General features: G+C 24.4%; 1 protein-coding gene and 1 long non-coding RNA gene across 5 annotated transcripts in view; one reads left to right on the top strand and one right to left on the bottom strand.

Moving 5' to 3' along the window:
• LOC111675765 (DNA-binding protein D-ETS-4) overlaps window positions 1–14,660 on the top strand; it is a 49,024-nt gene extending 34,364 nt beyond the window's left edge. For 3 of the 4 annotated variants that reach the window (XM_046948760.1, XM_046948761.1, XM_046948762.1), the window contains exons 3-6: window positions 6,243–7,287; window positions 8,003–8,163; window positions 11,362–11,521; window positions 11,586–14,660. In XM_046948760.1, coding sequence (XP_046804716.1) covers window positions 6,243–7,287; window positions 8,003–8,163; window positions 11,362–11,521; window positions 11,586–12,112 — 1,893 coding nt within the window. In that variant the 3' untranslated portion in view covers window positions 12,113–14,660. Of the gene's footprint in view, window positions 1–4,600; window positions 4,702–6,242; window positions 7,288–8,002; window positions 8,164–11,361; window positions 11,522–11,585 lie in introns of those variants that run through there. The other variant, XM_046948763.1, reaches the window with a different exon arrangement.
• LOC124419413 lies at window positions 1,729–4,013 on the bottom strand. Its single transcript, XR_006940566.1, has 4 exons — window positions 3,767–4,013; window positions 3,605–3,710; window positions 2,236–2,498; window positions 1,729–2,178 (listed from the first exon to the last, which is right to left on the bottom strand). It is a non-coding gene; the product is annotated as an uncharacterized LOC124419413 (long non-coding RNA).
• Window positions 14,661–14,879: the final 219 nt, after the last annotated feature.

The following is a 14,879-nucleotide window of genomic DNA, read 5'->3' as shown; positions in this document are numbered from 1 at the left end:
ACTACGATGAACATTAAAATTATGTTATTAAAGACATGATAAAATAATTTATAGCCTATAAAATATTTAAATAAAAATTTTAAATTAACTGTATACATAAAAATCGCATTAGAAAACAATAAAATTGCATTTAAAAAATTAGCCACACTTTGGCAGCATATCATTAGTGTAAGTAGTTTAATTTTTTTTTTTAATTTATAATATCAGTACACTTAAAATATTTTAATTGATGAGTTATCAATTAAAATATTTTTATAGCTTATTCAAATAAAGTAGAAAATAAAAACAAGTAAGTTAATAACATCGCTCATAGACGGCCATATGATACCATAAAATGTGGTACAATTATTTATGGCACATCTTATCATGGAATAGTTTTCTGAATTGTCAATCGCAAAAATATTTAATTTAATTTTATTTAATGGAGAATTTAAAATCAGACTTTTGTAAAGTTTGTAGATTTTACTGATGAAATTTTGAAATAAATATTTTACGGTTTCTAAAACGCGATAAAGTTCAAACGAAAGTACAAATATAAAAATTTGTTAAAAATCTTAAATATTAACTAATTATATATTACATAAAAATGCATCATAAAGCAATAGATCCAATAGGAAGATCTATTATATTACATATAATACATATATATAATACCTTATTAAAGTACATCAGAATTGTATTTTAATAGGTAAGTGGCTACAAATGCAAGTCATTACCAAGTCTTTGATGGGTAGTTTAAGAATTAATAATTTAATACTTTTTAGCGTAGAAAAAAATCTTTATTTATGTGGCCTCTTTAATTTGTAAAAAAAATATATTTTATATAAATTTATTTTTTTTCTAATTAATACAATTATTTTTACATTCAACCAAAATTTTTTATTTATTTCTCTCAGTGTACAATGTAAACCACATAGCTTTTAGTTAATTACAAAAAAAACTGCACTTAAATTCAACTAAATTATTTTATGAACAGAACATTCTGCATTCAGTCACTCCTAACAACAATAATCAAGTCAATAAAACTAAATTGAAAATATATAAATAATAAAAATTATTATATTAAAAAAATGCACAAATTATTACAAAATTAATTACTGACGTATAAGTATTTTCTAAATTGTGGAAAAACCAATGACTTGACATGAAATGTGAATGAAAATGAGAATTTTTTTAAATTTTCATCAAAAAATACACATATCAGTAGTAAACTATTAATAGACAATTATAGTAAAAAATACCTACTAATATTTATAAATAAAACAATTAATTATAAAACAAGTATAAATTATAGGCAACTAACTATATATGAGTAAAACAATGAACACGAGGGAAAAAACCCTTTTTAATAAAATTCATTTATAAAAAGTACTTTTTTGTAAAAAAAAAATGACAAAAAACGTTTGTAGCAATGTTTTTATTTAAAGAGAGTTTTTTAGTTTTAATATAGAGAGATTAATAAGTTTTAATTTATATTAAAATATATTTATATTAAAATCAAATATAAAACGAGTTAGTTTAGAGTAGGGCATGATAAGCAAGAGGGTACTTAATGCGCTTTTTAATAATACTACTGCAAACTGTTGTGAGGTCATTATTTGGAATTTTAAATTTATTCAAAATGTGAGATTTTATATGTTAAATTCGAATTACAGGGTAACTACAGACTTTTTTAATACATTTTAAGATCAGCAATATACCAGAAAATGACTTAACTTGTAGGTAAAATCTATATTTTTAGACAAACAAATATATATTTTTAGACAAACTGTAAAGAAAATAATATTTGTACCACATCTAAGCGGTGGTGTAGAGTAAGTGTGGCGAACTGGCTTATTAGCAGCCAAACATAAAGGATAAGTAGGAATTCTACTTACTCTAAGTGTTAAATTAACGGGATATCTTATATTATTATGATGATATCTTCTATTATTACTATCTTACAACAAATGCTTATATGTTCCTAAAAATAAATCGTACCTGTTTTGTATTTTAATACTATGTGGATTTGCGATTTTTTTAATTGTTGCAATTTCTAACTCTATTGGTTATTCTTATGTGTACAAAATCATTTATCGATATCTTAAGTGGTTTGGGTTTTAGCGATTTCCATATATTCATTGCTCCAACAAAAAGTGCCATGTGTTTCAAATTATATTGATTTAAATCATAAATCCGCTAAAATAAAATTTTCTTAAACCAATTCTTATAATGCCTTGTTTAATGGATTATCACCTGCTTTTTGGTGCACTCTTCAACCTAAAATCTTTTTATGGGTCGATTCAATCTCATCCATCCTTCCGTTAATATTTTTATGAAACTTTTTATTTAAAGTACTTGTAAACATAAAGTAGGCTGTATTTCGCATTCCGATTTTCAGTCTTCGTATTTGGTAGATTAATTCCACCAAATAAAATTCAAAATTGAAAGTTTAAGTGCAACTTCTAAACATATTTGAAATTTTGCATAGACAGGTGCTGTGCAAATAAGTTGAAATTCTAAGATAAATGATTTAATAAGAATAAAATTAGTATTTTGTGATAATTTATGCAAGAATAGTAATTACAATATATTTATTAATTTTAATCTAATTGATATTTTTAAGTAGCACTGCCAAAAAAATGAATAATATAGGAAATTGTATTCTTTACAAAAGTTGTAATAACAGCATAAGTCGTACGACGAACAATCATAGAGATATATGCAAAGATTTGATACTTATGTCCTCTGACTTCCAATACCTCATTAGGACCGTAACTTTTAGATCTTTATTTAGATTGTTTAGAAGATGCTGTATACCTGTTTTTATATTATTGCCTTAAATTTTTCATTTTTGTCAATTTGTCCGCTAATTTTGCAAAGATAAATATCGCCAATGTTATGAATGTAATGCTAACATTTGCTGCATGGTATTATAATTGGTCAAATATACCCCTTAAAGTCTCTAAACCCAAATTTCGAAAGATATCTTAAAATCTGTACATAAAGTGGAAAGAATAATTTAATATAAAAATTGTTTTCTAAAAATTCCTATGTGGAGTTTTTTTTTGAATTGCCCGAAAACGTGTTAAAAATTCGGTTACATTAGCTAATGAATCCTAACAATATCTTTAAATCTGTACATAAAGTGGAAAGAATATTTCAAAATAAAAATTGTTTTCCAAAAAGATCCATTTGGATTTTTTTTTTTGAGTTGCACGAAAACGCATTAAAAATTCGGTTACTTTTAAAAATACATATTAATTACATTATCTAACGAATCCGAAAAGATACACATTTTTCTAAGGCAACGCGATACAATACAAATTTTATACCTCAGTTTAAAATAAAATTATACTGAGGTCAGGATTTTCAATTGCTGGTAAGGAATTGAGAATCATTAATTAAATAGATGTATAAACTCCTGTTGTTATATTTACAAATAAATTAGAAGTATTTTGAAAAATTAAAAAACCATTAAGGATCATAAATTCAAAAATACTTCTTTGATCAACATTTTTGCATTTTTAAAGATTACAAAACAATATCTCACATACAAAAATACTTCTTGGATCAACATTTTTCTAATTAATATTAAAATAATGATTTAAAAATTCCACAATACCTTACAATAATTAGTAGAGTACTCCATTGTAAATCGTCATTAATTTTATGGTATTACCAAGCATCTGAGTTGTCATTTAACGTAATTTACAAAAACCAGTCAATCACTGCAATTACAACAAATTCACACATTTTTACAAACACACAACATATAGATACAAACATATATGTATAAGCATGCGCCACTAAAATGTAATAAACCTTTTTGCAAAATCGCAATTCAAACAATAAAACATTTCAAAAACTTTAAAATATAAAAGCTTTCCCGCGTTGTTGTATTTTTTCTCATCTCTAGAGCAGATTTTGTCCATCGACACTAAAGGGGATTTGGGAGAAATAGGTAAAACACAATAACAATGAATTCTCCACGATCAATTTGCTTTTGGGTTTTTTCTTCTTATTCTCAGTTAGAATTAAATGACTATAGAACTATAACGTCATGTTAGTTACTTTTTTCAAAAACGTCATTAATTTATTTTGTTTATTGTATTTTTATTAGGGTTTTTTGCGTTTTTTTTATTGTTTCAACTACAAGCTCGTTGGAAAGGTTTTAGTTGTAGACTGGTTATTTGTCTGGGTGTTTGGCGGTATGGTTATTAGATTGGTAGTAAAAGCTTGATAAATGTTAGCAAATATTTTTTTATATTTAGTTGGCTTTTTACCGGCATAACGGCTTGTTAACATCGTTAAGAACGTTTTAAGTTTTGATTAAAAAATGTAATTCGCGCTTTATTCGTTCGTCTATATTCAGTTTGTGTATTTTTGTGTCTATCTTTAGTTTTGTATGTTTAAAACATACATATGTATATTTTTGTATATATTTTAATTGAATGAAAAAAGTAATAATAATTAAGCTACATACAAGCGTAAAATCTCAATAATTTTAAGTGTTTAAAATTTTTTAAATCTTTACATCTTCAAAAGCAATTATAAAAAGGTGTGAATTTTAATATTGTTTTTGTTTATATTTATATTAAAAAAAAAGTTGTTTGTATTACACACATAATGATCTCACTAAACAATTGATGATTTTTATTATATGAATCTATAAAATATTTCGAATTAACTAAATCAGTATTTTTGTTTTGTTTAAAGTTGGTAAGTTTAAGTTAGTTTTGTTTTTTAATGCCATTAAATTAGATTAATAAAGAGTTTTTTTAACACAATTATATATTTATAATAAAGAAGTGCAAGTTTTTTACACTTGTGATGGGTTTTTCATTCTTGTTGTAATTTCATATAAACATATATAAATAGCAAAATGTCCGTCTGTCTATTGAAAACAATTTCATAAAGACACCATATATTCTCTGAGTCCAAACATTCATTAATTCCGTCAAACATGCTTTATATAAATCAGCAAAATTGGTATATATGTAAGGGAGACATGCACGATTATTTGCATTTAGATAACGATACTCAATGTAAACATCAGTAACATGCAGCTTTATTGTCATATATAAGTTATTGTATTTATTTATTTTTCTTTTTTTTAGAATAGGTTTCTTCAAATCCGAAAAAACGCACATAGGCCACTATCGCGCCTGTTGTGAGTTTCTTATGTTTTTAAAATAACTATACAAGATATAACTGAAATTAAATTCAAAAACAAATTATTTAAATAAAAATATTTTCATAAAATATTTGCTTTCAAATATTAAAATATTTTTTCAACCATATTGTGTGTTTCAAATTTCAAATAGTGAAAAAAATCGAAACATATATACATTATTTTACAAATAAAAATAAAGGCAAGACAATTATTTAACATAAAAAAATAAATAGTTTCCATTAGTGATAAGAACAATAAATATTCATCTCAAAGCAAACACACAAAAAATTTCAAACGCCTCGATTAGTTAAGAATTATAAGTCGACCCGACAAAACACATTAATTTCAAAACGGTACACAGACTAAAAAATAATTTTACTAAATGGCACGATTAAGACCTTTCTTATCTTTAAACATGGAATGTGTTTTAATAGAAATATGTTATAGTATAAATTTTATTGAAAAAAAAACACTTAAATAAAATTTTTAAACACTAAGTATTTTAAAAATTTTAAACACTAATTGGAAATATTTATTCGAATTAATAAAACTAAAAACATTTATTTAAAAAATTTATTAAAACAAATTATACATATGTACATACATATAACTTAGGCATATTCATACCTTAATGATTTGACTACAATCTAATGGTAACATTTTAAATAGATCCCACAATATAAATTTTTATTTATCCACAAAGATGCCTTGATATTAGAAAATCATTGCATAAAAAGAATGAAAATCAAAGAGAAAACTAATTTATGGTCCAAGTATTATAAAATCATGTCTAAACTTGATATATGTAAATATAACAGAAATGACTAGGATTTGTTTTGTAAATTAATATTATAATTTATTTTTGATTTTATTCTCAATTTGTTTACTTATCAATAGATCTTACTTACTATATGTTAAACAAGTTCAAAATTTGTTTGTTACTGGTACCACATGATATTTTTGTTAATTTTTTCAAACCAAATAGATCAATGAACTTTAAAATAAAAAAAAAAATAATTTTATATTTAAACAATCTATATCTTGAATTTTAATTAATAATAATTTTGTTTGTTTCTCCCAATTTCAGATGCCTCAAACAGGTGACTGTTTGGTAACTTTACCCCCTCAAATACCAGAAATTTCATACGAATTTTCACAAACACATCAATCGACACAATTTGCAGTCACAACAACAAGTGCTAGTGGAACTATAAACGATCCATATGCAACGTATACAGATAATTTTGATCTATCACTACTACCTCAGGATTACAATCATAATAATAATAACAGTACACAAACAACAACAATAACGACAAATATAACACAAACGAATCTTATAGATAATATACCAACAACAGTTTACAATTTCGATACAACGACAACAAATCAACAACATATACAACAAGATAAAGCCAACTCACTTGCTGTACCCGATATAAAAATCGAACAAACCTGGTCCTCGTGTCCTTCTCTCAACACAATTAAACAAGAGCAAATTTATCAAAGCTATTTTCCTTTAAATACGAAACAAAATCAACTTGTACCACCACCACCCGCTTACCCAGTACAAATCTATCCGTCGCCGCAATCTAGCCCTGCTCAATCAGAATACAATTTTTCCCAGACCCAATACTCATCATCGCCCTCCTCGGCCTGTTTTGAATCTTTGAGTTCATCTCGCAATTCTCTATATAATATTGCCTCCTCACCGTGTCCCTCCATTGACGCTCAAACGATTAAGCAAGAGCAATTACACATATTGCCACCTTCACCACCCGAATCCAACTGTGATACACCCACACCACAGTCTAGCTATAGCAGCTGTAGCAGTGGTTTCGATTTCAAATCAGAACCTTTCGATTCCGATGTTGAAACGTTTAATGATTTGAACAAATCACAGTGTAGTGCCACCGTGGCAGCAGTATCATCGGCCGATCATCAATTATTGCGTGAATATTTGGAAGATACTACTTTCCAAAAAAGACACAATCTGAAACCTTTGGCTCTGGAGTCGTTTATTGGTGGCCTAGAAGAGGTTCGTGATAATATCGAACCAGTTATTTCATTAGCATTAGAACAAGCGAAACGTGATGCTGATGATACTTGTGCTAAATTGCAAATATCACAGGGTAAGTGAAATTCAAATTAAACGTACCAATACTTATTGTATATTAAATAGTTCTACATTTATGAAATTTTCTTACATTTTGATATGCATTGGAGACAAACATTTTATGAGGATCTTAGTCATATTAGAAAATTTTATGAAATTTCATGTAGAACCATTAATTCAATTAATAAAGAGCGAATTTTGTTTTTTCATAGATTATTATTGCTCAATTTTATGTTGGAGCTTTAGGAATTCACTCAAATGCTGGATACATAAAGCTAGTATATTAAATATTTATAATTAGTTATTAAAAACAAATCATTCAAATAAATTTTGACAATTCCTAGTTCTCATGGAAAGGCTTTCTGCAAAAATCTTTTTTTTTTTTGCAAATTGTTAAACCAATATCAACTGGAAATTATTATATTATTATATCGTTAAAAAAATAAAAAAAAACAAAAAGCTATAGGATTGTTTAAAAATTATAATTATAACTTATTTAAATACCTCTTAACCAGTAGCATGTCTAAAATATTATCAATAATGATTCATAGTTCAGCAATTTTTTAAACATACAAAAAATCAATTATAATTTTTTTCACCATAATAACCATAATCACAAATGAACCAATTTAACCTTTAACTATAAACTAGTTTTTCCAATGGTCAAATGACTCAACAAAAACATTGTATACAATTTTTAAATTAGATTTAATTTAATATTTATTTTTTAGATCCCTCGGCTTGGTCAGCAAATCAAGTACACGCATGGTTACGATCCACCCTACAACAATTCGAATTACCAATAATTGATGATATTGAAAATAAATTTCTTGAAAATGGTGCTGAGTTATTGCAACTAACTGAAAATGAATTTGTCAAAAGAATACCAGAGGTAAGTAATACCAAGAATCTATTATTTAATTTTTTATGCTTAAAGAAACATAATACTAGTATGTTTGTGGCTTTTTAATATGCTAAACGATTCAAATTGATTAAATTAAATGTGAATTTTAAATAAGACAAGGTCGTACCAGCTTTTAATGGTTACCAATCTAAGCTTTTAGAAACAATGTAAGATATTGTTTTTGTTTCGTTTTACACATGTTTTTTCATTAGCTTATGTCAGCTGCGCGGGCTTAGAATGGGAGGGCAAGAAAGAAATTCGTTTTTTTCTCTATGTTAGACAATTTACCCAAAAAGATCACAAAATATTAAGAAAGAGTAAAAGAGATAAAGATAACAAAACCAAAACAATATTAAAAGTTTAAATAACAAGTTACGACATCTTGATGTTGACGTCATTTACAAATAATATGAGTAAATATTCAAGTCGTTAAACAAGCAAAATTTTATAAAATCACAAATATACTTAAAAGCTGCATTTAATAACTAAAACAGTTATAAATGTTTTAAAAATAAATGTTATATTATAAAAGAAACAACTAAATGAAGAGTATTAAAAATGAAAGTAAATAAAAGCTTTCATTTTAAATATCTACTAAAACGAAAAAAGAGAGCAGCCAGAGTAAAATGAGTAATATTTATTCTTACACAAATATCAAAATCAAAACAAACTAAACAAAATATCAAAATTATAAAAATAACTCTCACTCAATATTTTTATCTGAATGACTGAAGACACAAACCTTATATTCACTCATTTACTCTCATATTCAAAAGACTTAAGAAACAAGCACATCATTTCAAACTCATCTTATTGGAGCATGTTCGTAGTTTTTTTTCTTTTTATTTTTGGGGAAAAAGTAAGAAAAGTAAATGTGAAAATAAAATTATAACAAAAATAAAAAGAGAAAAAAAACACAAAAATTTAGTAACCGTGGTCATGGCTGAAGGTAAAGAAAAGAATGTGTGAAGGTTGTTTAGTGAAACTGCTGTATGTAAGCGACAGCAAAGACACGAATACTACACATATCACATATAAATATATATGAACGACTTGAAGAAACGGTAGTTAGAATTGCACTATGGTTTTAAATTAAATAAATATACAAAGCCTATACGTATGTATATACTTATATTAAAAATATTGAAACATCGACATATATTTAAACATAGTCAATATGTATTAATATGTTAATATTCAAATTTTATAAAAGTGTATAAAGGATTATTAGTTATGATAATTCCCTTATTGTTTTAGAAGGCAAATACCTTCTAATTTTACCCTTACGTGTACCTAAAATACACAAAAAAACTTAGAAATCATTTTATTTAATTTTCGATATTTTTTAAAATTAAATGTTAATTTAAACTGTCTTTTGTCATGTTTTTAAATAAATATTTACCACTATTCTCACAAACACTACCAACAGTGCAGCACTATAAAACTCATTCAATAAACAAAGAAACCAAAAAAATTAAAAAACAACAACAATAAAACCAAAAAACTACAAACTGAATGTATCTGTTATTGTAAAGTGCAAGTGATTGTGTTTAAATTGCATGACGCATTACAAAAAGTACAAACAAGTAGAAGGTTACTGTTTGGCCACTTTTAAAACATTTTTACATACAGGTAAAGAAACCTTTAAGTACCAATGGCTAGACTAGACTTATTAGAAACAACAACAAAAGTATAACAAAACAAAGTACAAACAAAACAACAACAAAAATATTAATAAATTTGTTATTGTAATTGAATATAATGTAAGGCAACGACCAGCAACGACATTGCAAGGTGAAAGTGAGTCGTCATTATGATCAAATTGTAATAATGATCATTCAACTATACATTAATAATGATGATGATGATCATCATCATTATGATGATAGTTTTACATCTATAATAAAAAACAGTAACCGAGACTAAAAATAACTTGTGTCAGACCAGAAATCCACTTGTACTTGTATGAAAATACACAAAATTGTATATCAGAGCATTGCATTTTTTACAGTTTATGATCATTTTTAAATTTATGATTTTGTTTGTTTGCATTTTTTATTATTATTATTTTTAGTTTCAACTTATTTAAGTTTACTTTATTTTAATGACTTAATGAATTTTAAAACCTGATTATTCTTTTTTTGCTTAATGTTTTATCAAGTTAAAATAGTTTCATTGTTTTAATTTTCTAGTGTCTTGTGATGAGCTAGCTATTCTATGAGAATTTTATTGTGTAGGAGGAAGTTTTTCTTGTTTTTTTTTTTTCATATGAAAATATATATATATGTAGCAATTCAAGCAGTTTTGAGAAACAAAAGAATTTATTATGTTTTAATTATAGGTAATCAGTATTTAATGAAACGATGTAAAGAGAGTCCTTTTTAATTTTTTGAAAAAAAAAAAAAAAGTTTTGGGCCATTTTTACAAATTTTATATAAAATGAAAGTACAAAATTGTTGTCTGACCGATTTTGTTGGTTTTTATATATATGTGAGCAAACGTACGTGTAAAAAAAAGAGTACAAGAGAGCTCATTTGAGAGCTCAGTGCGTTTCGCTGCCTTATATGCATGAAACTAAATGATAGAATAGAGAATACTTATGCAAAGTTTCAACTGCTTAGCTTATCCCGTATTGTCCCTATTGTGATTTTAACAAACAGACGGACATTTATCCCTAATTCGTAATGTAATTTCTTAAATACTCAAAATATACATACTTTGTATATATATATATATATTATATATATATATATATATATATATATATATATATATATATATATATATATATATATATATATTATATATATATATATATATATATTATATAATATATATATATATATATATATTATATATATATATATATATATATATATATATATATATATATATATATATATATAATATATATATATACATATATATAAATATAACACGAATATTACGATGTGTTACAAAAAATTCACAATTGGCGTCATAACGTTGTATTGGTTCTTTCATTATTATTTTGTTATCGCTTCTAAATCAAACATATAAAAAAAATATTACATACAAGGTAAAACAGTCTACTGTGAATTGGAAATACAATTGTTTAAGGTAGTTTAATAATAACACCACTATATTTATAATTTTCGGATTATTGCACAAACAAATTTTAACACTTAATTCCTTTGTCTATTACAGGGTGGTAGTACTTTGCATGCTCAATTGGAATTATGGAAACTAACATGTTCACCTGAATATCCAAAAAGTACAACTATAAATCAAATGCAACAAACACATAATATGTGGACAAGCAATATATTGCTTGCATACAATAACAGCATGGAAGAAGATACCGAAGGTAATTATAAACTTTTATAACAAATTTAAATTATTAAATGAAACAATAAAAAAACTAATTACAGATGAAGATGATTTTCTTACCAACAACAATACTACCACTAACAACTCTCTGACGAACGCACACCAACAAATCAACGGCCACTTTAATACTAACGAAGAGGTGATCAATACAAATTCCAATGGTATAAATAACAACAGTAGCAATAACACAAATAATAATATCAGCGACAACAACAATAATAATACCAACAATACTACTAATGAAATCAATACCATAACGCCAGTTAAACGTGCTGGCACCCGCAATGGTGGATCTCACATACATTTATGGCAATTTCTGAAAGAACTTTTAGCGGCACCCCATATTAATGGCACAGCTATACGTTGGATTGATCGCAGCAAAGGCATTTTTAAAATAGAGGATTCAGTGAGAGTTGCCAAATTGTGGGGTAAACGCAAAAATCGTCCAGCCATGAATTATGATAAACTATCACGTTCCATACGTCAATACTACAAGAAGGGCATTATGAAAAAGACAGAAAGATCACAAAGATTGGTATATCAATTCTGTCAACCATATCATATGTGAGCTGAAATTGTATGAAATATTAAACAGGGGCTTATGAAATGATTTAACAATAACGTTTTTTAAAAACAAAAAGAAATTATTTATTTAATTTAACTTATTTAATTTATTTATTTATTTCTTTAATCTATATAATTTATTAAACTATTTTTTTCTTAATAACTATTTATTTATTGAAATTTATTTTAAAATAATTTTGTGAAAAATATATTTTTTAGTGTTTAATTATTTATTTAATAATTTATACAAATATTTATTTATTTATTAATATTTAATCCAAAAGTTTGACAAATGTGCGAATATTAGCATTAAGTTTTATTTATTTATTTATTGCTATTTATTTATTGAAAATCAATTATTTAAAGGGTTAAAGATTGTATATTATTTATAAACTTACCCCCTTATTCATAAACAGCATTTTATTTTATAAAAAGTTTATAAATCAAAATTTCCATACGAAATCGTTTATAAAATAAAAATTGGTTTATGAATATGGGGGTTAAAGTTCTACTATGGTACTAGTCAAAATTAAAAGCAATTCCAATTAATGAAAGAGTTAAAGAAATATATTTTAAATTTTGAACAAAACAAAAATTTTGTACTAGTACTAGAATAGATCAAATTTGTATATTCATTTGTGCTATAATTGTGTTCTAAGATACAATGTCTAAATTTTTATAGAAAAAGGTTTTATAAATCATAAGAATTTATCAATATAACGATTTTTTCCAGGACAAAATTCTTAATACTATGAAAAGTACAAAATTTGTAAATTTAATAATCTGTATAAAATAATTTTAATATTTTCAAAATTTTTGATAAATTATTATGTTATCAATTTTAATAAGAAGTCATTTTTTTGAAAACGTTTTTTTTTTTAAGGAGAGAAAAACTAGTTCCTGTAAACTAAGATCATTGATTGAGTTTTCAAAAAAATTGTTGTCGTATTTTTTGTTTTGTTTATAAATCTTGGTGAAGAATTTTTCATTTGTGAATAATTGTTCATTGAATGAACAATTATTATCATTTAATTGTTAAAAATCACTTATAATAAAAACTATAATTGTTTTTTTATTGTAATTAATTATTGACAAATATATATCACATTTTTATCTTATGATTTACGAACTTAAAATAACAATATTAAGCAAAATCCTTTTATAGCACAAACAGGTTAACATGTGTTTCCATATAATATGCAAAATTAAAAAGAAACAAAACAATATTTAAATAAACAAATGTTGAATTAATAAAAAACTATTAATGAAATATATCTATGATATATGACCGTTTTAAAACAAACATATTTTTTATAATATTAAAAAAGTAAAAGTTCTATGAACAAATTAAATTAATTATTTATTTAACGAAAGAAACATAAAAAGTGTTAAAAGAAACTAAAATAAACTATTTATTAAACGATTTATATATATTTTTACAGAATATATTCTGTGCGATTTAAAATTCTGCCATGAAAACAATATTTTAATAATTAATATTTATTTATATAGCAACAATATTTATTGAAATATTAATTAATTAATTTATTTATTAAATTATTTATTATAATTATTTATTTATTACAAAACAAAGGTGGTTGGTTATTTATTTAAACAAATCTATGTTAAACAATTGGGGATTTATAAATTTATTTATTTACTTTCAGCTTGTAATGATCAAAAAAGCTAACATGAAAAAAGCTCAAATGTTTATTTATTACTTTTAAAACGTATTTATTTTTTTCTAATGCATATTTATTTAAACTATTAAATTATTTATTTATTTATTAAATTTATATAATTGTAAAACTATATAAGTGCATTTATAAAACAATTTGCCACTTAATTTTATAAAAGTTTTTATACATACATAGTATAATTACTTATAATTGCTTTATTTATTATATTTTTTAAATATTTTTGTTTCCAACTTATAAAAGTCATAAGTAAAATGTATAATTATTAAAAAAGTTTTTGCAATATAATGAAACCATTGCTTTGTGCCTAAATATTTTTATATTTAATTAATTTATTTATTTCATATTTATTGAGTTTTAGTTTTAAAAATATTTATTTAAATGTTTTCATTTATTTTGCTTATATTATTTATTTTAGCTTTAATTAATTTATTGATCACCAGATCCTTAATACTTGACATACTCATTGTGTTTTTTTATGTGCAGCCTTTTTTTCGGTGAAATTTTTTCAACCGAATCATTAAAGGCGAGTGCTAATTTTTCTTTACAGTTTAAGTTTATTTATTAAAATGAATAAAATATTTATTTATTAATTTATTTATTTATTCATTTGATTATTTATTAATTAAATTAAATTCGAAAACGAAAATGTAATAACAACAATATTTAATAAAATTTAATTTTGGACAATAACTGAACAAAAGTGCAGTTTTTCAGCATTATTTAATTCAACTCAAGTATATCAAACTAAAATTGTATTTGTCAATAAACTTTTAAAAATTATAAATATTTAGGAATTAAGGCAAAAAAGAACATTAAAGATATCAAGTGATCGGCCGTGCCCGACTATACATTCTTAATTGGTTTTACTTATTGTGCATTTGCGCTGATGTTTATAACATCAAAAATATTAGTCCTACACGCAAACAGATAGCGTAAACCGTATTTGGGGTATAATCATAAATGGGAAACCCTTCAGGCAGCAGTTTCAAACTTTTTTCAATTTTGTTAATCAAACTTAAGATTTTTTTCTTTAATTTTTCAACAAAATTGTTCATTACTTTCCCATCTATG

The sequence above is a fragment of the Lucilia cuprina genome, chromosome 4, assembly GCF_022045245.1.
Source record: "Lucilia cuprina isolate Lc7/37 chromosome 4, ASM2204524v1, whole genome shotgun sequence".
Taxonomy (NCBI): Eukaryota; Metazoa; Arthropoda; class Insecta; order Diptera; family Calliphoridae; genus Lucilia; species Lucilia cuprina.
Note: the sequence above shows the minus strand (reverse complement) of the source record. Positions and strands in the feature narration are given on the sequence as shown.